The 25048-nt window shown below is 39.5% G+C and overlaps 1 protein-coding gene across 11 annotated transcripts in view; it reads right to left on the bottom strand.

Annotated features, from left to right (window-relative positions):
* Positions 1 to 25048, bottom strand: part of arvcfb (ARVCF delta catenin family member b) — a 136522-nt gene that overhangs the window by 46172 nt on the left and 65302 nt on the right. For 9 of the 11 annotated variants that reach the window (XM_088376148.1, XM_088376146.1, XM_088376147.1 and 6 more), the window contains one exon: positions 1588 to 1746. In XM_088376148.1, coding sequence (XP_088232274.1) covers positions 1588 to 1746 — 159 coding nt within the window. Of the gene's footprint in view, positions 1 to 1587; positions 1747 to 15997; positions 16271 to 23643; positions 23869 to 25048 lie in introns of those variants that run through there. The other 2 variants (XM_088376153.1, XM_088376156.1) reach the window with 2 other exon arrangements.

Raw genomic sequence — 25048 nt, 5'->3', positions numbered from 1 at the left:
AGGACTATGACAGGAAAAGTTGCCATCAATGGTAAGAAAAATGGAGTAAGGTTTATCTTAAAAGAGGAGTTCTTTTACAATGTCCTGGAGGTGTAGATATTTTTAGACTGACTGATTAGCAAAGAAATTTCAATCAAAGTTGTTATCAGAGTTGCAGACAGAATTTCAGGAGCGATTGCAGCCCCGAGTGTGTAGCGTAATAGAAAGTACGATGCCGTAAAAAAACATTCTGAAAGTTAACCAGCAGAAAACTGAAATCTGAACAAAAGTAAACATGGGAAAGTCGAGATGACAAGAGGCAGAGTTTCTGGATCTACAACATTTGCAACCACAGAGATGTTTTGCTCGAGTTCTCCCCTCAAATAGTTGTCTGCTTTTCTCCTCAAAGTGACTTCCAAATAACACTCCATATAAGCTCCCAGGGATGGCTGGCCCTTTTAAAAATGTGTCCTTTCTTTTCCCATACTCGCCGGCATAGCTTTTAATTGGTGTTGTAATGCACACAACATCCCTAAGAAGTTCTCCTTGTGACTACATAAAGTCATGTGCGGCCGCTTTCCTCATAGTAAACACACTGGAGGGCATTGGGTGCCCCTAATGCTGGATTAAACCAGACTTTATAATTACACATTCTACTGACTGGGATCACCATGCAGTGTTTGCCACTCTTCTGCAAGTCAACATCAGCGGACCAAATCCAAAGAATGGTAAATCGAGATTTGTATAATGGCGAAAATCATTTGAGCCACAGAAAAGTTCAAGAAAAAAGGAGAAATGCAGATAGTCACTAAAAATAAATGAAGCCGCGACCACACAGTAGATAAATGGTTTGTTTCCACAGTGACAGTTGCAGCCAAGTTAAATCCGGCATCATACTACACCCGCCTGGTTAGAGAGCAATGTTGAAGTGCACTTGAGAAAAGGGCAAGGTATTGAACCCCCAACTGCTAGGTTGCTCATTTGGTTAATTCTGTCTTTGGTTTGTTTTATCAGTAACTTTGGCCTAATTTTATGTAGCATATTCATGCTCAAAATCAAGGGGCTAACGAGTCCCAGAATAGATTTTCATTCCATTTTTTTTTTCAATTCAAGCTCAATTTATGCTAAGCTAACATGAATAAAGACAAACTGAATGAATTGCCAGAAAATGTCAAAATTCAGAAACCCAACTGTGACAAATGCACCTCAATTAGTCTCAACTCAATTAGAAAAAAAATAATTATTTGCTGAAAACATGTTTATAATCCAAACCTATAAAGACAAAGTGAAGCAATCTGTTTTCCTCTCTTTCCTGCTTATCTCTAATACTTGTAAATGCGGAGGTAAATTGTAGTACAGTACAGTTCGAGCATCAAATGGTTGTAGAGAGAGCGTCTAAAACGTGGTTTCATTAGTGATGCTGCATATCACTTTTTAATAGGACTTCTAGGAGAACATTGACTTTAAAATGTCAAAATGATTCTAAAGTGGAGATTCAAAATATATTCAAAGGAGCGGCAATATATAAACATTGCATCAGATCTATCCATCAACGGGGACTTTTGGACTTTTGTGAAAAAAAAAAAAATGACAACCTTTGAATCTTACCTTGGTTTCTGTGCGGCGTGTGGTCCCATCATCCGAAGTGACCACCGAAACATGGGAAGTAGGGGTCCCAGGGTCCTCCTCTATGGTGACTGTCTCTTCCACCACTTCCGGCGGCTCCTGCATCATGGCCAGAGAAGTGGCGTTGCTGGGGCTCTGCTCCTGCACAATGAGGGAAAGTTAATGCATTTATTGAATGTTTTTGACAATAAATTGGAGGGGGAAAAGCACATCTAGGTAAAGTTTTTTTTTTTAATGTTTGAAGCTTATCCTGGACAAATTCTACTTTAAATACATATTTCAAAGCTTCATGTTTTAAAGCAAAGAGCATAATAAGACTCGACACTGAACATCATGATTGCCCCTCCTGCTGTCAGCCATAGTGGATCCTACTGTGCAGCGTACTGTTTGTGATCCCCTTATGACCCACATCTACAAATTTACTGATCCGCTTCTACCAGAACAGCGCGGTAGACACGCTTTCGATAGAAGTTCAAGTGTGTGCATTCTCCCGAGTCTAACAACAGAAAAAACATCTCTGTCACTCGGCGCGACCTTGAGAGCACAAGCATTAAGATAATATGCACTAAAGTATTCAATGATTGTTGGTGAAGTGGAGGTCAAATCCTGTTCATCCAAAATATATTTGGGGCTACAACCACTATCTGAGAAAGAATGTAATATAAAGTTACAACACTGAAAATATTGGATAATCATAAAACAGAAGAATGCAATGATGGAGTGTCAAGTTGAGGTGAAGAATGTACACAAGACATGAGTAGTAAATTTAGTAAAAGAGGAAGAAATGAGAAGTTTTATTCTAAAACAGTAAACATATTTTTACTTCTGATTATTATTAAGGTTTTATGAGGAGCAAAAATCCTCAATTTCCCTCTACAATAAATGCAAAAGTACGAGTCAGTTCCTTCTACAGTATTCTCTAAATTTAAATACCTTGTTGTTTTGGCATGTGTAGAGCAAAATAAAAGAGGCCAAATGATCCGCAAATGAATCCCGGTTATAATTGGTATTGGCAGTTTTCCTTATTTACTTATAAAAGACGACTGTAAAACGACTGTAAAGCCTCACACTTTAATTTTAAACTGGTTCTTCCTAGCAAAAGGAAGTATGACTGAGTTTGAAATAAAAAAAAGGCTTCAGGAAAGAATGGAAGTACAACTCTCACCACCTGGCCCTTATGAGTGGGAAAAGCTTAACTTCCTGCTTATTTTTCTGCTGATGGATACAAATATAAAGATATTATTGGGACGTACGCCACTGCTGTGGATAAATGACAACAATACAGTCCTTCTAATGGAGCAAGGAAAGAAAGTGTTTCTGGCAATCACTGATTTAAAAAAATGAATGATATAACCAGAGAATGTTCACATGTATGATTTTGGTCGACTGAGTAGCTATTTAGAACCTCATGATTTTTTACATGTTGCCAAGCGGTGACCAAAACACCAGCGGCCTCAAAGCTTCCAGCACAGTTTTCAAAATCAAAACATGTGTATGCCACCATTGTATTGTTAGAAGAGGAGCTTCGAATGATATTAAAGTGTTTTAGGATCCTATTTAAAGTACCTGTACTATTTAAGCGAATGAGTATCAAGTAATGTCGTGTAACTACAAAGGATAGACATTTACAATATCTAAATAAAATTTAAGGGGTGGCAATTCGTCACGTCTCAGTGGTCTGTTGTGTTTTTCAAGAAGCCCTTTTGTTTTCATCACATAACTTGGGCTCCACTGTTTGCCTGACACGGTGTCACTAAATCCAAATGTTTATCTGTTGGTCGCGGTGGTGATGCTTTTTATTTTATCTTATTTTTTTTACACAAAATCCTCGTTAAATTGCACCACTCGCATTGCAAACTTCCAATTTAAATGCCCTTAATGGATGACCTGATCTCATTTACTGTTTGTATGGCTAGTTTAAACAAAACAATGAACATGAAACTTTTCTATTTACCTGCTCTTCTCAATCCAGTAATGGGCAATTACACCTCTGAACTAAACAGAGTTGGGTCATTATACTTTCAAAAGCCCCATTAATGGAAATTAGCCACTGGGAAAGCTGTGTCAAGTGAGATGCATTTATTTGCAGTGCACAATTGCTACCAAAATGTCAATTTCTAGAATTGACTCCTACACAGAAAAGAACCGCACAGAAAAGTGTCAATCGAGTGGCTAAGCATTTGAAAAATCGTCATTACTGATTACACTCTGTTCATTCTAAAACACATCTTTTTTGTTCATTTTCCTGACTAGTTCTTACAATTATCAGTGGGGAAAAAAAACAAATAACAATTATGATGAGATCACCTTAACAATCCTTTTATACCCATGGCAGCTAAAGCTCCAATGGTATATTTGCAGCATGTTTTTTTATTCATTATTAATAACTATCATTTTACTGTACTCTGTTTTTTTATAGCATCACGTGTAATTGTCATTTTGACCAGCCAAAGATTTTTCAGAAGTTATTTTGACACCTTCTGACACCCTGAATTGGCCTACCCATCTGACTTCTCATTATTCCTTCCTAGAAAAATGAAATCTGAAATCTATATTTAACTTCAATCCTGTAAGCATAATTTGTAAAACAGTATGAAAAACAACAACGGTCTGTTCCTGCTGTGCTGTCTTTGCGTCTTCTTGTTAGCTCTCTGCTAATAAAAGTTTTACAAACTAACAACAATTCGGTGGTTCTATTTACAAGCTCGCTGGGTGAACCTAGAGAAGAGGCCGTCAAAACAGAGCGTGTAAAATAAGAGATACAATCCTAGACTCGTTTGAAAAAGAGCCGTTGGCAAAACATCAGGAGCAGAGGGATGAGATCCTTAGAGTCTCGCTGTCAAACTTGATGATCCAAGCTTCCCGCTGTGCCTCTGGTTTACGTTCCTTGCTCGCTTCTCCTCATCTCTGCTTGCAGTAAGAGGAATTTAGGAGTTCAATTTAACAAGTCCAACTCATGAATTTGTGATTAAAAGCTGTCTAGTAATAGGCTAGCTCGACTGCCTACGAGGATGCTTTGGGGCGCAAGGGCAGGCAGGATATGTTGAGCTAAGACACTTGAAGTCAAAAAGATAATTTAGTTAGTCAGATAGTTGTGGAATCTAATAGTTATGGTGGATTAAAATTAATTGCTATAAATTGAATTATTTTATAACTTGAAATTACAAAGACATAACGACTGTATCCTGATCCAAATCCATGCATTATTGGATATACTATCGTCAAATCATCTGACTAGAGTATAACTCATCGCACATCTGGTTGTACTGAACTTTCATCAAAACAGAGTGTCAGCAAACCTGAATCAAGAACAATGCCAAACAACATAACAATTGAATTTTTCTAATTTTTTGTAAACATTTATTGTGCAGATCTCAAATGCTAAATGAACACAGTGGCCACTCCATGCGATAAAATAAAAAGTATTCTCTTTTTTTTGGACTTGGCATGTGTGTTTGTGTGTTATAGCTCTTGTCACTTATTAATTTGCTGTTCACCGTTAGTTATTCGCATCTGCAAATGCCATTCCAATGAGACTTCAGTGAAAAGAGTCCTGGAGTACCAAGCATTTATCCGAGTTAATCTACTGCCCATTCCTCTCCGTAACGTTTTTGACTTCCCTGTAAGAGCGGAAAAAATGGAAATTACCCGCAACAAAATACAGCCAAACTGAAAAATATAGTCTTGCTGAGAACATCACTCATATATAGCAGCTGAATAGAATGATATTGAAATCTACAATTTGCATTTGACCCTGATTGCACAAATTACATATTTAAGCATGATGTAATATACAGTGCCCTTGGGTCAGCTCATGTAGAGTACATGACATTAAACAGATCACAAGGGGACATATGGCTTCTTAAAAGTTACTAATCCGAGGCCATGATGGATTGCTGTGCAGGGAAAACGCACAGAGGGAGGGGGAAAAGACGGTGGGAGATCAGCGATACAGCAGTGTCGATTAGCAGCAACCTTCTATTTGCTATCAATCAACATTAATTAATTTGTATGTATTCAATTCAATTCAGATTTATTGTCCTTACAAGTGCAACAAAGTGCCGACCAATCAGTGAAAAGAAGAAAAAATATATAAATATTGTAAAACTATAATGGAAATTTCATCACAATTTAAAAATAAAATAAAAAAGAGGTTTTAATTCACAAAACATACAATAAATTCATTACCAAATTGATTATATAGTCTATTAGAGAAGTTAAATTGTTAAAATAAATAATACTGAAACAAACATTAATTAGGATAGCTTTTAATATACACATTTTAAGTCAGAATTGGTGCAAAATAGTGCACAGAAAAATAGTATTGCTTTTGTTTTAAACAAAAACAGAACAATTAGTTTCTTATACATCATTCAAATATCTGTCCATGGATTAATTACCCTTTACAGATTCTGTTTTCAACCATAGTAAAGACGGCACGAGTAGTTTTTTCTTTCTTTTTTTACAACCATGGCAACAATAATTTGTGGTTTAGGCTACGTTAACACCAGGTGCAAAGCGAACTTTAACCTCTGCAGCTCTGCAGAACGGTAGCCACGTTAGCTACCCAGCCGCAGCTCATTGCAGAAGTGGAGGCTTGGCAGAATAGCATGCAACAGACAAAACCAGCAAGGTGATGATTTTCCTAATATTGATCCCTAAAGTTCAGAAGCATTGCAAGAAGCTGTTTTCTAGAATAATGAGTAATAATGAGTCTAAATGTCAACATTAATTACTCCTTCAAAGTAAAGTGCACATAGTAGACATTCTTTATGTCAGAGCTCGTTTTCCATTTTCTTTTGGGGCTGGCCGTAGCCGACTGCACATTTTGGTCATTTCTGTCGCACTGAGCCGTGAGCACTAAGGGAGAAACAGACGTAATGAACATGCATTTGGCTGCTAAGTTTCTAACAAACTCTAACTCGCATCTTATATTGAATATACCGTTGATACCCCCTACGTGAACACAGCATGCTATAAGATTCAGACTGAAATAACAGAAATGGTGACACCACCTGCTCATGCTAACCAGGAGATAAGTGTCACCTTCCTCCTCTCACAAACATACACATATACACACAGACACAGCTAAGTCTTAACCTAACCCCTGCGCAGTTACTAACAGGATTTCACCCCTCAGACATGCCAGCAGTCGTTACACAGCTTTTGCACAATGAATCCTTTCGCAAAGATCTCCTGACTACACTTGGATCACCCAACTTCCAAGTAGCCCCTTATGCTTAACCACCTCCCCCAACCCAAAAAAAAAATGAGGGGGTGGACATGAAGTTGAAGAAAGAGAAGGGGCGAGCATGTGCTGCTATGCAAAAACTTCCCCCACAAAAAAAAACAATGAACTGGGACCATGTGATCCAAAAATCCAGCCAAAACAAGGCATGCTTGTGTGATGAAGCGGAGGTAGAAGGGAAAACAACTGGAGGAAGAGGAACTAGAGAGGCTGACAATGCATGGCAAAAGAACAAAAAAATGAGGTTCTCCCAAGGTAAAGAAAAAGTCTCATTGTGCTTAAGTCAACGTTACCCTAGTGAGCACTCATCTCAGCTATAGCTATGTTGACTCTTTGCAGCTGACTGCGTGGTATTTTGGTTTCATGTGTAAAACTGTATTTCCAGTGGACAGTTTTAGTGGTGAATTGTACACAAATAAAGAACCCAAATAACCCAAAGAGACAAGAGACAAATCCAAGATTGTGCCATCGGGGGTGTTGGAAACTTAATCTCTCCTCTGGTGACTGATCTTGAGCCAAAACACTGATTCTTGCTCTGTCTCGTTCATACGTTTGAAATCTTTGTTGTTTCCCCCTGTAGTCCTTTTTGGTTCAAATAAAATAAACAAATGACAAAGCACTGTAGTAACTTAAAGCAAGAATTCATACAAGGGCACATTCCTTGAAACAAAGACAGGCACATAGAAGGACAACCAAACAGTAAGTTAATCTGTTTTAAAGGATAAGGAATAAAATTACATTTAAGAAAAAATATTCCCTGAAATGAGCCAAAACAAGCCTTGGCTAAAGGATTGCATCGCAAGAGCTTTTGAAGAGTGGGTGTGGCAAAGAGGGAAAGACGAGGGTGAGGAATTCCACGTTTGGTGGGTTTGTTGTGACGGCATATGCGTGGCTTCCCAGAGGGTGGGTTGTTTGTAGTGCTCCTCCCCTCAGCCTCCGGATCCCTGTCAGCATGATTCTGTCAGTCAGCAAAGAGTGTGTATGTGTGTTGGCTGGTAACAGCAAAGTGTGCAGGAACACCCGCAATGCAAGTTTGGCCCAAAGCGAAGTGCATGTGAGGTCTACTGGAGAGTTAGGGAGTTGGAAAGGGGACGTGCATATGTTCAACTTCCTGTTAGGCTGCTAGCAAAGTACCCCTTGACACCAAAAAAAATTATCTGTTTGCTGCTGCAGGGTCTCCCATTTATGAGACTAAACTGGGAGCCCCCGAAAGATACTTCTCTCTTTAGCTTGTGCTCTGTCTCTATCATGTAGCAAAAACTAAAAACTAAACACATACATACAGAGAAGACTACAAAGCCACGGGGAGAACGTGCAAAACTCTAGACAGGAAAAGCCACATTTGAACCTGGATGGCAAAAAAAAAGCGCTTACAGTTTACCACCAGCGCTGTGGCGGGTCAAAAAATATGCGCTGCAAGGAGAAGCTTTCAGAGACGCGCCGGTTAACATTATGAATGTATGTGCAATATCAATTCTGTTATAGTTGTATTCCGTGACAGCATTCATCATCATCATTGTATGAATAAGCTTAACACAGAAACATGGTAATGTGGATACACTTGTTCCCACAGGTCCCGACCTTCAGCACAAATGCACAATCTAATGAGACCCAAGGCAAGAGCTGCATAGACAATATGACATTATTATGTAGAAGAACAATGTAGTTTAACTATTAATACTGTCAGATGCATTCATTTAACACAACATTTATTCTAACTGCTTGGGGCGTAACATTTGCACAAAATCCTTCCTCTTCCTTACTACATGACTAAGTGGTTTGAACTGCACTGTAACATAAATTCTACTAACACATATTTTTTTGAGTTATACAGTATTGTAGATGGACAGTAGTACACTAAACATTGAGTGGCAAAATTCAAAATTCATGTATGGGACAATCAGTGGATGTTATGGATTTTATATTACTATAAAATACTGCAGTACTGTTGGAAATCGTAAATATACAGCTACAAATTGAAAAAGTAATTAACAATCAGTCTCATTAATACCACTCCAATTGTGTCAATTTATGAGCACCAAGATACTCGTAAAGGTGGAACGAACACATCAGTTATATTGTGGATTGCAGGGTGGATGTGGTTCAGCTGGCAGAGCGGGTCATCCGGTGAACAGAGAATTTGGGCCAGAGTCGGATTCAAATGTCTGGTGTCAAAGTGGCCTTGGCAAAGACGCGGAACCCTAAATTGCCTCCCGGTAGGCATATGGAACAGTTGTCAAATGCCTTACCTGGTTAAACAAAATAAATTATTAAGTGTGTCTATAATGAAGAAAATGTTGACTAAAAATGTGGCCTATAACATAAATCAAGTATAGTTGCACTTAATATATTGTTTAACCAGCCAATTGATATGTTGATTTGAACACAGCCTCTGTTTTAGCTACTTAACGACATTAATCAATTACCATAACGATACTCGTGAGATGACTATAGTTTAAAAAAAAAAACTACCCCACAGTAGACAGTTTGCCGAGTTAGCTAATGATAGAGGGATGAAGCAGTCTTCCCTCAGAGATGCTTTAAGCTTGAGGTTAACTCTGCCGCAGATCTGACGTCTGTGGGTCAACCAGAGTACACAGACACGATGCCCTTCATCTCACTCCAAACACAACCGCCCCCCTCTCATATCCATTCTAATGAGAAGAATTTTGTGGGTGAGCACAAAAACGACCTTTAAAATTAGATTTTTTTAAAAAATACTCCAGTATGTAGTTATAACATTTAATCCATTCATTTTTTCTTTTAATTTCTTTAAATATGAAAAGACTATCAATGCAAAGTACAATATCATTCATAGAAAAGTGTGTGTGTGCACGTGTGTGTGTTTTGCAGATGCACCAATAAAGGTGCTACTTAGCTCACTTTGGAAGCGGTGAGCTGATCATGAATATTTAAAAGGAAGCTGCTATCTTAAATATATTTTTCTCCCCCTCCCGTTTAGAACTACATTTTTCAAAGACCACAGTTTGCGTCAAATTCAGAGTATGCAAATAAATAGCGTGTTTGAAGCTATGCTTCTTACGCTTTGGTTTTAATCCGAAGTATTTGTTTGATGATTTAAGAATATCAGGAGCACTGCATTTTAAATGATCAGGAGAGCGCTCCGGAGAGAATATATTATGAATGCAGAGTAAAGCCTTTTTGCCAAATCCAAGCTGAAATAGGTACAGGCTGCACCGCTATATGAAGAGGATGGGCCAGATAAGGATTCCTTTTTTCGGTTTTGTTTGATGAGTGCAGTGAATGTGAATCCACTGATGTAAAGGCATCTAGTTTTTGCACTCAAGCCTTAATATGTCACATAGTATGTTATTTCTTTTCTGTGCCATCCGCTATTCATGTTGTGTGTCTGTGTTACTCTGCAGGTGGTTGGAGGAAGAAGAGGATAGAGACAAAATATGGATAATCTCCTCTCAATGTCTGCCTAAGCCCTACTTTGCAGAAATGCTGCCTTTTTGCATAGTTTTCCCTCCTGCACAGTGAGGCAGATGCAAGCCAAGCATCTGACCACAAACCCTCTGTCCGGCTTTTAATCAACCAATCGCATTCATGTCTCACAATAAAACACCCCTCACTACAGAAGCCCTTAGTGTTTGCCATGGAAACCAGGTAACAGGATCTTGACTCAAAATTGCCATCAATGATAACACTAACACCAAACTGTCATAAGAAAATATTTTAGATGGCAGCCAGTATTCCAATTACAAATGGGTATAAATAAATTAAAGGGGAAGTAAACACCCACATTTTCTTTAAAATAATATGTTGAATGGGCCCCCACTATTGCAAACACGGCATTAAGATTAATATTACATTCAGGAAATATGAGTCAAGCAGCAAAATTCACCCGTTTCTATCAATCTCAGAGGCGGCCATTTTGCTGTCGACTGAAAATCATTGTAATTGCCAGGTCACAACTAATTACCGCTCAGCTTCAGAAAACCGGTGAGTCGTGATTGGTTAGGACCTGAGGCCTGGTAACTGTGATGTCATTTTCAGTCTCCAGCAGGTGGTAAAATAGCCACCCCCTAAATTCGATTAAAAAAAAGGGAGATTTTGTCTGTTTACTTTATATTCTACAAACAAAACATTAATCAGAACACTTAGTCGGGCTGCACACAACATATCACTACAAAGAAAATAGGGGATTGATTCCCTCTTTAAGGTTAATAGGTATGCATTTAATCAAATAAGAACATTCTTTTTTTTTTTTTTAGAAACTAGAGAATGTCCATATGAGCATGGGGAGAACATGAAACTGCCACACAAAAACCAAATAGAGGGCACTGTGGCACCCAGCCTTCAAAAAATCCTTAACAATTCTTTACAACCAAATCTAGAGTGTCTAAAAGGGGGTTTGAACATCACACAATCTACCAAGGTTCATTCTCCGTAAGCTATGACAACATTACAGTGATGATCCTCATTTTTTGCTAGGTATATCTACTGTACATTCCAATACCACTATTTCACCCCAAGGGATCATTAACATAATGTTAATCAAGCAATGACCAAAGTAATGTAGAACCGAACTTGACTGGTCTTACTCTCTCAGCACGGCACATTCTAGATTTGTTCTGGAGCCAGATGAGAATCACATTTAGGCTTTAGAAAGAGATCAAATATGATCAGCCTATACGTACGTATATATTTGGCAAATTAATTTGACAGACTGCATTAAATGTGTAAGTGTTCCACATAGGTTCTAAAATCTGAGTGTGGCAAGGATAAGTAAAGCTCGACAACGTCCGTCTTGTTATGACTGTCCTATATGTGGAAGCTGGTCAAATTGCATAGAGACAGGAAGGAAACATGGGTTTTTGTTGTTTCCCTGTTGTCTGCCCACTGTAGAATTTTCCCCGCCCTGGGAAAAGAAGCTCACAAAGCAAACTTAGAAAAGTTGTACCCAAGAGGATGCTTTTTTTTTTTTTTTTTTTTTACTGGCCAAAAGTATAGGAGTGGAACTGACAGAGAAACTATCCACTCAAAGACGTATGGCCATGTTTTGGAGCAAAATAGAAAATTCTGTGATTATTGTGAACTTTCCTAGAAGAAAGCAAACTTTAACGAGCATCCGCTTCATGCTTTTTTCAGTGTAGCCAGGGCAGAAATGAAGTTAGACCACACCATCTGGGAGATTATCTCTGCTATTACCTTTGCACCAGCTGGCAGCAGCTGCATTGACTGAGCCGAGGCCTACGCTCTGGCCCACACAGACAGTATGGTCCACTCAAGGGGGAAAGGGCCTCTGTTTTAGGGTTTAAAATAGAGTGGGGGGTGTGTGATGGCTGTGACCAGACCAATTCTGTAGAGAGCTTTTGTCAGAAGGCGGGTTTGTCAGAAGGAGAGGGGCCAACGAAGGGTTCAACAAATAAAAGCCTTGCAACAAGTTCTGAAGTGTGCAAGACAAGAAGCCCCAAAATAGACCAAGATCAGGACCAAGAAAAATGCTTTGGGAAGATACTTCAAAGATACATCCCCAAGTTCTTCATTTTAATAATATAGTATGTAGGGCGGTATCATTATGTACTTAGTAAGATGAGAAAGGAAGGCAATTTGGCAAATGATTGTTTGCTTCTCTCACAAAAATAATGAATCCTAAAGAGTAGTGTTGTGATTGTTCTCAAGCATATAGCTTTACCTGTGAGCAAAAAAGAAAAAACCTCCAGACTGAAAAATGGCCAAACAGTGAATGCAATTCCTTTCATTTATGAATGAGAAAAAAACAGCCAGCTTTGATAAATAAAATACAGTTCCCTTGAGCAAAAACTGGACGTGTCCACATGTCTTTTGTACACATTACACTGCTGAATAAGACGCAGACCTTTTCATACTGGACTGCAGCGATAATAGAAGCACGGCATGGGAATGACTGGAGTGAAAACAGCAGCATTCACTACAATACATTGTAACATCCTGTGCTTTAATGGCCTGAGCTTTTTCCTCAGCAGGAATGTGAACTTCATAGAAAGACGGTCAAAAGGAACAATGCCATCCTCGCTTCGTTTTTTTTTTTTTCTGTTCTGTTTCATAATGGTCTATGTTTCTTAACCGTTCTTGACAAATTACTTTTATTTATGTATTTCCAATATGTGAATGAACAGTTCAAAATCAGAATGCAAAAAAAATCTTACAATAGAAGAATAAACTGATTAATTTAGCTTTTCATTGTCAAATGCAGTGGACTCCATAGACCAAAGCCTATTAAGTCCACTGGCCTGAGCAAGAAACAAAAAAACATCTGAAAATGGTCAAACAACTTTTCCAAGGCAGTGAAGCAGAGAAAACAGATCACTAAAGGGTGATATGTGAAGACACCGGCTAAATCTTTAGAATGTATTAAAAAGTATCTAAGCTGTTCTAGATTATGAATCCAGCAAAAGAAGCGTTTGAAGGAATCTAAATGACTTATTCTGTGCAAAATGGGGGAGATGATTATACTTGCATGTGAGCCATACTGTAACTTGATGTCACATAGTTATTATGACAAGAAGCCCACAAGTTTGAACCTCAAAGAGCTTGGCTGGATTTACACTGCAGGTTGAGGTGTCCAATTTCATATGCGTGCATATATCCAACATTTTTTCAATTTATATATATTTTTCAAGTGACACACAATCACCATTTACTGAGCACCTGTAAAAACCCACATGTGCAGTGGTCCAAAATCTCCGTGAACTTCATAAGGATCAACATGTTCTACCACTGCCTCTAAATATCTGGTGTCAATTATCTATCATTTTTATCCATTTGCATTTTCCTTGAATTTTTTTTCTTACATATGGGCCTTTATTGTCCGCCTGGTACAGTACATATATTCTTCAATATCCAATTAGTGCTCAGGTGTCAAACTCAAGGCCCAGGGGCCAGATACGGCCCACCACATCATTTTATGTGGCCCGCGAAGACAAATTGTGCATCAAATTTGTGTCATTACTAGAATTGCAAATTGTCTTCACTTTTAATATCTTTTTTTTTTTATATTTGACCAGTTTTTACTCGTCTGATTTGAAAACAAGTTATTTGTCAGTTTGTTTTGTAGCTTTTACTGTATATAATATGAGGTGCTCATACATTTATTTGGGTTGATAGTCATAATGGCCCTCCGAAGGAAGCTATGACTACAATGCGGCCCGCGAAAAAATTGAGTTTGACACCCCAAAAATGGGCAAAATGTGGGCAAAAATATGTACAAACTTTTATCACAGCCACGTGATACACATACTGTATTGCTATTTTTGCTGCTAAACACAGGCTTCAAACTTCCAACATGTTGTAGAAATTTGAGTGAAAAGCTGTGGAATTCTCAGCGACATACTATAGGATGGCAAGGTGTTCACATTTCCTCAATTGGGTTCTATTATTTGCTTCCTTGCCACAATTCTAGTGCTTGGAGTCCTTGTTCTCCAGCAGTTCTTTGAATGGTTTCCCGTCTGCTCATCAAATGATGCAACAGCACCTCCTGGACTATTAAACAAAGTGTGGAAAGAGGCAGGAGGGACCACTATCATGGGGATCATGACTCATTGGAGGTATTGGGCCCCGGTAGTTCCAGTTACACAAATAGCTTTTATGCACTTGTGGGAAAACACACAATGAGTTAGCCCTTGGACATTCAATGCAATCACAGAGGCATTAGCAAATCAGTCCACAATGAAACCGATGAATGAGCAATAAATGTGTCTGTTCTTCTCATTTCTGGACTTTTCCAGGAAAGCCTCCACTATGACTGCAATCTATGCGGGATCATTCACCTGTGTAAATGCTCAGCAATACCAAAGAGGATTAGTGCGCATGATCATGTTTACAGAGTCAGCTTCTAGAGTGTGGGGACATGCACAATGGACCGCCTGCACTGGACAACCAACTGAGGCATCTGTGGTGACAAAACAGATTCATTGATCGACATAGTGGTTGAATGAAGTGTCACAGCTTCTGAGAAATTACTCTGCAACAGCTTGAATGGCATGGCTGTCATATTCCATCACACACCACTTTAGTGACCAACTTGGCAGCACAAACCAAAACAGACTCAATAGACATGAACCAGAAACACCATCTGCAGGATTCCAAAACTAATGTAATAGACCACAGGTGTCAAACTCAAGGCCCGGGGGCCAGATACGGCCCGCCACATCATTTTATGTGGCCCGCAAAGACAAATTGTACATCGGATTCGTGTGTCATTACTAGAATTGCAAATTGTCTTCACTTTTAATAATATCTTTTTTTTTTAAATATTTGACCAGTTTTTACTTGTCTGATTTGAAAACGAGTTATTTGTCAGTTTGTTTTGTAGCTTTTACTGTATATAATATGAGGTGCTCATACATTTATTTGGGTTGACAGTCATAATGGCCCTCCGAAAGAAGCTATGACTACAATGCGGCCTGTGAAAAAAAATGAGTTTGACACCCCTGTAATAGACCATCAACGATAACCTGCTTGCTCATGCTAGGATAAGAGAAAGTAAACATTATTCTTGACTTACTCTGTTCTACATTCTAGAGGCAGTCAAAAATATAGGCAACCCTATGTCAGTGTTAATGTGATCCTCAAGGGAAACTGTATGATTAAAATATGTGTACTCAATACAGAAGCGTTGTTGCAGTGGAAGGATTTCGACTTTATGAAAAATGCTTGGAGACTCCCCAAAATCAATACTCTAAATCCAGACTCACATTCCAAAGATGGCACTTCAATAGACTGGAGCAACGACAGCACAAGATATCACCGAAAACTAATCAAGAACGAACATTCAACTTTTACGTACAGTATGCACAGTGGAGACAGATATTCCTGAACAACTCACTACGGGAGCGGTAAATCCAGTAAGCGTAGATATAAATCTTCCTTTTCATGTCCATAAGGAACACAGATGTGTTTATTTAGTATGATGCTTCGCCAATGGCATATTTTTCTTTCCCTTCCTTTCTCACACTTTACTCAGTGGAAGCTGCAGTATTTAAGTTATTTTCATGGTTGACCCATTCAGAACCCCACTTGTACAAAACAACACTTCCGCCACTGACAAAGTTAAAACACAATCAAACTATTCAAACCACCAACTCACATCCAACAATCGAAAACATGTATACATAATACAGCACACTCACAACTCACTTTGAAATGATCGATCGATCCACTGAGTGAAACAGTGGGACAGCCACTGTTTAGTGAATTCAAACAGGGGGAAACAGTATCCAAAGCACAGACGACAAGCTGGAGTGGAAAGGCAGGAGCGTTTCTAAGCAAAGTAAATTAGCTTGATGAACAGACGTGATTGAATCAAAGGCAACACAATGGTAGCGTGGGGCAGTGACAGTCCAGAGTCACAAGGCTGTAGACATCGTGCCAGTCCTGATGCCTGCGCAATTGTGATTATGCTTTGGCACTGTGGTTCCAGATCACTCTCTCTGCACAGGCCCGCAGTAATTTCCACATCACAATGTGGCAATAGACAAAATAGCTTTCCCTTTGAAGGCCGTCCCTCTGATAAAAAAAAAAAAAAAACTCCCAGTCCAGTCAGCGATAAACATATTTCAGAGAAAGTATTGTTGTGTATTCTTTAGAATATGCAGGAAATGTGTCTTAGCGAACAAAGCAAACGGCAAACACATTTACCCTATTGTTAATGGTAAATGTGTACCACTGCAGATATACAAAAGTAAATGTTTACCTGCAGGCAAATTCTCAATAAGGAATTTTCAATACTAACAATAAATCAAGAAACATTATTAACCATATCAACAAAACTGAAAACTGTGGGAAACATTCTGAAAACAGAAGGAGACTGAAAGAATGGAAACTGAAACGGCTACAAAATTGTTATACACCCTTGTGTGAAAAAAAAAAATGTAGGGAATCGAGAAAATCGGGATTGGTTTTTTTTTGGGTGCAACAAAATTAATGATCTTGTGCAAGTGTCATTACACATTTGGCCCACGCCAGACTGCATGTTTCAAAGACCTTTAACAGTTGTTCAAAAGGATTTAGATTAGAGCTCATAGAAGGTCACCCCAGCTTTGATCTGAGCTATTATTCTGTGTTCGAGCTGAAGACCCCTGACCTGTAGTTGATAATCTACAGATATCATTGTGGCCTGTTCAGACTCAAGACACCCACTTCTAGACGTCACAAAGAATCCCAAGAACAGTTTCCTCTGTGTTTCACAGGTGTACTTTTCTTTGGAGGCTTCATTTTTTGCATTTGGAAACTCGAAGCTGATGTGACTTAACTAAAAGTTCCAGTTATGCCTCATCTGTCCCAAAGGATATTTTCCTTTGCGGCTTGCCACTGTGCATTTTTTATGCAAATCCAGTCTTGTCGGTTTAAAGTTATTTCAGAGGCCATTGCGAGGTTTCCTTTCTTGGACAGAAAGATAGCAATAAGTGTATTCACAGTAAATGTTGGCCTGCTTTTTGCTTTCACACGTGCAAGGTTTTGAGAAAAATGCATCAACAAGGAACCTGTATCCAAAACCTTGGGTCAGACTTTTGTTTTTTATTTAGAGGGTATTGGTAGAGAACAAAAATCTTTGAAATTCTTGAGCTCGATTCCTACCCCAATCTTTTGGTAACTTTAAGGGCAGACCATAGAATTACAAATAGCAGACACCGCTACAATGTCCTACTACCAAACTAAAAGCTTGTTTGGCTGAAACAGCTGGGTGCAAAGAGCTTAAAAGCTGACATTGGGATTTTACACGCTTTATCCCGGCCAAAAGAATTTTAAGTACAGCACCTTCAACGGATTGCTAGCTCTTCTCCTTCCATTTTTGAGGTTCAGGTTGACACACTTCACCACCTCTAACAAATTCCAAGCAAATCAAAAAATAATGTTTGATGGTATTTTACTTGTTTATATATAAACCTCCTGCTGTCATTATGTAGTGAGAGACACTTATGCAGTGCAGATGCACTGGATAGCTGAAAAGAGCCCATGGAATGTGTAAAGAGCCGTGCATCATTCCATTGTTCACAAGTGGCTCCTCTGGGAATGAGAAGAGCGCATATCAAGAGAGATGAGAAACAAGACTGTGCCATCCCATGTAATGACATATGACAGCCACCACTGAAGATCTAGATGCCTCCATTAAAGTCTACAAATGGTTGTCTGCATGGTGAGGCAGCAGCACAAAGAATGCAAGGAGCATGTTTGTCTTTCCATTTTGGGGAGTTCTCGTCCTGGTATTGGCTGAACTCTTGCCTCTGCTTAGCATAATGTTTGTGTGCAGCTGCAGCTGCTACAGCAGAAGCTGCGAGTAGCAAAGGTTGTAGTGGAGCCAAAGTCGGTCAACTTACAGTGGTTTGGACTTTCATTCCACCTCGATAGCACTTTCTTTTATTTTTCTCCCTGGACCCAAGCCATCAGCAGTACCGGCAATGTTGTGTGTTGTAAGGTTCGGAACAGCATTCTAATGAGCTGCCGGACCTCATCAGAGTTCTTCAACCGCCCGCAGGTCAATAAACGCCAGTCCTCACTGCAAACCCCTGCAAACATGCTTTGTGACTGAGCTCTGAGAAAGGAATAAACAGAATTATTGCTGTTTGACGCACCATCTTTCTCTTGCTAAGTTCAAAACAGCACAGATTCAAATGTTTGTGTCTGCCCATCACACCAGTGCAGTAAGTTCTGCTTTGTATGAGTGGAATGACGTGCATGTGGGAAAGAAAACAGCGACGTTGTCTCATGCCGCGACTACTCGGACTGCCACATGTCAGAGTAATCTGAACGGCCAGTCAACTCTATTAGAACCCTCCGAAAGAGCTGTCAGAGCGACTCATTAATCCTAAAAGGCAGCCAGAGACAGATGGTACCATGATGGCAGATCGATGCTCTCCCTGACATCCCCACCATTTCCAGGGGCAGGAAGTGGGCTAATCCTTCAAAAGAAAGTCCCAGACTAAACACGCAAGTGGGGCTGGAGCCATGTCTTCCCCAGGCCCCGGCATTACCCTACATATACAGCCTCGTACGTTGAACGGTAAAGAAAAGGAGAAGTAAAGGTCATTTGTTTTTTCTGCTTGAGGGAAGCTTTATAAAAACTCTGACCTCCCCCTCGAAGGGCCTCTCCAAGCCATCCCAAGATTCTGAATAAATGGGCTGGATCATATATGAGCTAAAGATATGTGCTTAATCCCAGAATGAAATGACAAGAATAACTTTTGCCAACTGCTCTTAAACGACTTGAATGTAGTCTTTGTTCACAGGTGCAAAATAAAACGCTATGATCATGACTTTTGCAGACAATACTGTCAGTGATTACAAGTGCTTAGCCACATTCCCTTTTGGAAAACCAGTCAAACGACTGACTGGGTTATAATTCGCAATTGTTATGGACGGCTTTCTATTACATACACCTAGGATAAGTGAAAAGGTAGAAGGAAATATGAGTTGGTTGTCCTTTGCAGCTGTAATTGCTTTCTGGGAAGACTTTCAATGGATTTGAGACGACTATATGTGAGTGCATGTGGGATTCTTTGTTCTACAGTATTCATCCAGAAGACCATTTATGAGGCCAGAGGTTACTGATTTTGGGCAAGAGGGCTTGGCTCGCAATATCTTTTATAGTTCATTGGTTCAAACATGGGTCAGGACTTGTGTCTTTGGACCTAATAGCTAGGTGGAATGAAAAAGTAACATAATACAGGAGAATAAAAGGCCAAATTCTAATTGATAATAATGTTCATATAGTGCCTGTATTTCTGTTTCGCTTTATCAATTATGATCTCATTTAAAGAAATCACATCATTTATCTAGTAAGTGTAGTTTTTTTTTCTGACTGAATTGATATCATTATGTAATCTTACCACCATTTGTGTGACAGATTATTATGATAAATAGTCAGTTTTGTCACAAGCTGTTTTAGTGCTTTTCCAAGCAATGGTAAATCAATGTCAGATCCTGGCTGGTCCAAACGTAGCAGTGTGATGGCGCAACCTCTCATTTCAGTGAGTCTGTAGCTTTTTTTTTTTTTTTATCTGATCAAAACAATGATTCTTGTTGCTGGCTTCCAACAGCAAAGCTTGGCGGGTGTTTATTGGACACGGTCAGGGAAACTGAATCCTACTGTCCAAAGCCTGCAGAGCAAACATTGAACAAATAGCACTGGGATAAAATTGATTTTCTTTTCTTGCTTGGTTGTGTTGATGGGTGCATGGTTTGACACATCTCTCCATGTCATCTATGTCAAATTCAACAAATATGGCCGCGGAGAACAAAGCTCAACTGCGTCTTAAAGACTTTATTAGAAGCTAGCAGGGACAAGTGATGGTGTTATAAGGTAAAACGTGGCGTGGCCTGCAAGCAGCTGCACGAAATGTTGAATAAAAGGATCTGAATATGAAAAGGGAAAGTGCAGCTGAAGCATGATGATAAGACTGCCATCTCATTAATGCAGTGCTAGTCTCCTCAATGCTGTTTTCTAACAGGGGTGTATGGCACCATCTCCGTCTGCTTCGCACTATACTGCCCCTCAGATTTCTTCAATTCCATCAACGTGATGATAAAAGGAGAGGGAGAATTATTATCTTGAACGGCGGTCACATAGCAAAGGAACGAACGTGAGGCTGCATCAGTCAAGACAGCAGTGACTAAGGACAAGGGGGGGTGCAAAAGAGCCCCCCTCTTTTGGGCGCTCTGGGGGTTGAATGTACACCTGCTTATGACCCACCACCACAATCGAGAAAAAAAAAATAAAAAATATGGGGGGGTTCATGTGATACACTGCATGGACATAACAGTGCACTATTTATAGCACAGTGCATTACTTGCCAGTTAACATTTGTGCATAATTCTTAGTATCCGTTTTAACCCACTTGGAGCACAGATGTGTGGGGTTGTGTTGCATTGAAATATTTATTATAAAGTCGGGACTGCCTTCCAGAACTCAGCTGCAGCAATGGCAGCTTGAAATCACATTACACTCGTAAAAAAATACCAACAGACAGGCAATTGTTATCTATCTAATACTCATGATATAAAGGTTGTATTATTTAAAGCTTTGTTGATGCCAAGACGCTGATTTAAAATATTAAACTTTACTAAGTACAAGATGATGTATAAACTGGCAAATGATACAATAGATCTAAATTTGTGTCTGTTCCCCCCCCCCCTACACACACACACACACACACACAAAATCAAAATGTTTAAAAGTTTTAATAAGTATTTTTGGCAGGATAGGGGTATTAGGTACTTAAACATTTTATAATTGCAAATTGAACAGGGTCAAGGGAATTAGGATCTTGAACTAATTAATTACCCGGTACTGATGAAACTATTTTCAACATAATTACTAGAACCAAACTTTAAACGTTTCTATTTATAAAAAAAACAAAAAAAAAACATACTGATCATTCAGTATAAAAATACCTGGTCCTTGGGTCCTACCAAATTAACAAAAGCATGTTTAACAAAAAAATATATATGAAAGCATCGTAAATAATATAATAGGAGTCGTCATGCAACAGCCATGGGACTTGTATGGCAAACGTCGACATACTGCATGCTGGTGAGGCCATCTGCCATGACCCACCACCACATGACCCACCACATCCACTCACCTTCAAAACACAAGAAGAGCACCCCCCCATCAGATGCCCCCTCTATTGATGCACTCTCCTCAGCTAGTATGTGTTCATATGTTACCAGTCACACACATTATTCTTGCATGACCCCGAAACAAAGCCAATTTCTCATGCTCTACATGTCTTCAAATATTGATCTACAAAGGGGGAAGCCTGAGGAGAAATGTGAAAAAAGGAATGAAGGAGGGTGAGCCTTTGCACCAAAACACTGCCAAGCAAAGACATGGAACTTTTTGATTTGAATTGAAGAATGTAGCAGAGAGCCCCAAAATCTGTCAGGAAACTAGCAGACTGAAGACAAGAGCACCCCTTTAGTCTTGGCTGGATGACCATAAATTATTTTGATATTTAGATGGGTCCTCCTTGCTTTAGAGGCTTTTGGTAGACCTTGGAAGGATGGCGACTACTGGATTATTCATAATGTTTTCATTTCGTTTTCGTGACATATCTGTTTTTCTATTTTTTATGACGAGAAGATGCTCCAACCCCAGCATCTGAATATAGAGGCCTTGGGGCACTACATGCTTCGGGTGTACAGTTTTCACACTCAGACATGATCTGCTGTAGTTTCCCCACTAATTGGGTGGCTATGCACCAATTTTAATTGGGCAAAAAGCTAATTTAGAGAAACATTCCACAGACCCGCCCTTATCTCACCTCCGGCTAGAATATTGAGTATAAAAACTGGCTGAGTTGGAGAAAAACTAAAACCTTAAAGACAGTATATTGTCTCCCTCTTAAAATAACGGCCAAAGTCATTTATTTTCATTTTTTTCAGAAAAGACAAAACACTAAACCAAACTCTCATTATATTTCTTAATAACATAATTTCAGAAGTATAAATAAATGAATTATTTGTTTGTGGAGTTGGCAAGGGATGGCCAGCATCCTGAGGAGCTGTTGAAAAATGTTTTTTTTTTCTCAAAATATGACTTCGGCTATTATGTTTAAGAAACTGTACAGTCTCTAATGGGCGCTTCCTTCAATGTTTTGCTCCACAATGAAGACTAAATAACACACTAACAAACAAATCAAGTGTGACTATGAAGCAGGTGCTCACAGCTGAGGATTTTCAATCTAAGTTCAAAAGGCCGAGCCGTGATGCCGGCCTAGCCTAAAATATGACAACCATTTTTGCCCTGCAGAGGTCACAGATGCAAGGTCATTCCTTCATCTCTCTGAGCCATTTTAGGAAAAAACATGGCACAGACATATTCTTGGGTCATTGACATGCATTCCAGCACGCATACATCCAAGATATGAGCCCAACAAGTGGTGACCCTTGAGTAACGAACCTGGTTTGAGTCCATTGGCACTTGCGTAACACTTCAAACCTTCAGGGTTATCACAGCCAAAGGGATGGGAAAGTAAAGAGTGACTGAGCGAGTATAAATAGCAACCATTGCATAGAACTAGCTATTAGGTGACATAATTAACTTATTACAGCAAGCTTTTTTTTTAACCAATCACTGGCGGATGAGATGTTGGACTTATTCAATCCTTCACTTTCTGCCTCTTTTTTTTAATGTCTTTCTATTACAAGAGAGCTGCCAAGCTTGACGAGAAAAGGCTCTTCAAACTCAGCAAGTATCAATAATGTATGCACATCATGCCCTGGTACACACAAATGCCCACAAATCCCAACAAAAGCACATTCCGTTGGTATCTATGCAAGAAAAAAAAAACAAAAGGGTTTAATGTCATGCCTTTCACACAATTGTCAGTACAGCCCATGCTATAAATCTGGCCCAAATTCAGTCACACAAACTTTCAGATTGTCCCACGATGACCACACAACAACGTTTTCTAGGGTAGTATTAACTGGGAGGGAGCCCATGAATGTTGCCACAAGAATAACCACAAGTCGAGGTCCTGAAACTGGAAGAGCGCCCACGCAAAAGCGCAACAGTAAACTCCACGTAGTTGGGATGAGATGTTTACTAAATTGCATTGTGTTCACCTGATGCCGCCCTGTGTAAGGGGGCGGGACACGTCAATCAATGCACGCAGACGCTCCACGCCGTACTCCTAAATGGCATCTGGTATATCAGCAATTAAACAAAAGAGGGAATAACACGCTCCAAATGAAACATGCGTAAGACTCATGAATACATATCTCTCCGGTGCGAAGTGAAGAAGAGAGAGAAGCTCGCGATGACAACAGACATCAACACGGACCTGTTTCACTTCAGCAGGCATTGTCAAAATTTCCTCCTTTCGCTCTCCAAAATGGAAAAAAAAATGTGGGATTGAAATGACTGACGGCTATTTCCAACAGTCTGAAAAGTTCTGCTTTTCTTCCTCTTCTCCGCTTGTGCCCTTGAGTTATCCTGGTGTAATTGCTTGGAGTTGAGCCTCTGAGAGCGCAGAGGTAGCTGCTCAGAAGCGGTCAGCCATCCTCGACTAACCGCATCAAGTTGGACAACGTTAGCAATGTCTGAAGCGGAAATGTTGGGGAGCCTTTCAAAGTAGAACTCGAACAGCATGCTGTTCTTGGACTTGCTCTATGCACAGATCACCAATAATACCAAAAACATCATTAGAATATCACATAATAAAGTGTAATAGTACACAGGACATGATGTACATGTACGTAGAGTAGATGTTAAATTAACATGATGATGCATAAATCAAACTTGAAATGTTAAGAAGGAAATTTCCTCACTGCATTTGTAGTAGTCCGCTCAGTTTTATGACAAAATAAAGTTTGTTTCACTCGTATTAATTTGAGTTAATTTTAGTAATTTGTTGTTCATTCCTACATCATCAATTATCCGTTTATGAAATACTCTATTATGAAAGAGCTATTATTACTTTTATTTTGAAAATATGGCGTTAGATCCGGTATCTGTTTAGATGTCCCCTGTATTTAATAATTGACAACTTTTAGTACGAGAAGACTCCTTTGCAGAGATGATGCGCTGTAGACTGTATACGTGTATGGAATGAAGAGAACATAGAAGGAAAGATAAACATGCACCTAAAAAATCTAGTTTTCTAATGAACCCAAGTCAAAAGCGATCGGAGCAGAACTGTGTGCACAAAAGTGCACATAAGGAAGAATAAGAGAAAAGACAAGGGAAGAGGAGGGTCCTAAATCGCAATGTTCCCCCTCTCTCTCTCTCTCTCTCTCTCTCTCTCTCTCCATCTTTCTCTCACTGCACAAGGGTTCTTCTTTGGGTCTATCTCTGGCACCTTGGTGGGGTGGGACCAGCACCTTCTATACACCACAGCTGTGTCTTTCTCTCACCCTAAGGACCCCTCCCCCTTTTTGGCATAGAGAGAGAGGCAAAGAGAAAAGGAGGAAGAGGAGGGGGTCTCAGACACAAAACAAAAGTTGCCCCCATTGAGGCAAAGGCAAGCCCACACTCTGCAAATTTTTACACCCTACATACACATGGACACTGGGAGCTTCTTTTCTCTTCCTCTTTGTCCCGTTCCCCTCACTGCTCTGGATGTCAGGGAGGGGGGTGGACATACGTGAAAGAATTCACACTCCAATATCAAGTACTGTGTCCAGGACTACGGTGGAATGTTAATCTAATAACGTCAATGAAAGCTTAACAGAAAAACTTTGAGAGAC

Source organism: Syngnathus floridae, chromosome 5 (assembly GCF_059516105.1).
Source record: "Syngnathus floridae isolate MCC-2025c chromosome 5, RoL_Sflo_1.0, whole genome shotgun sequence".
Taxonomy (NCBI): Eukaryota; Metazoa; Chordata; class Actinopteri; order Syngnathiformes; family Syngnathidae; genus Syngnathus; species Syngnathus floridae.
This window is presented reverse-complemented; position numbering and strand designations above follow the sequence as displayed.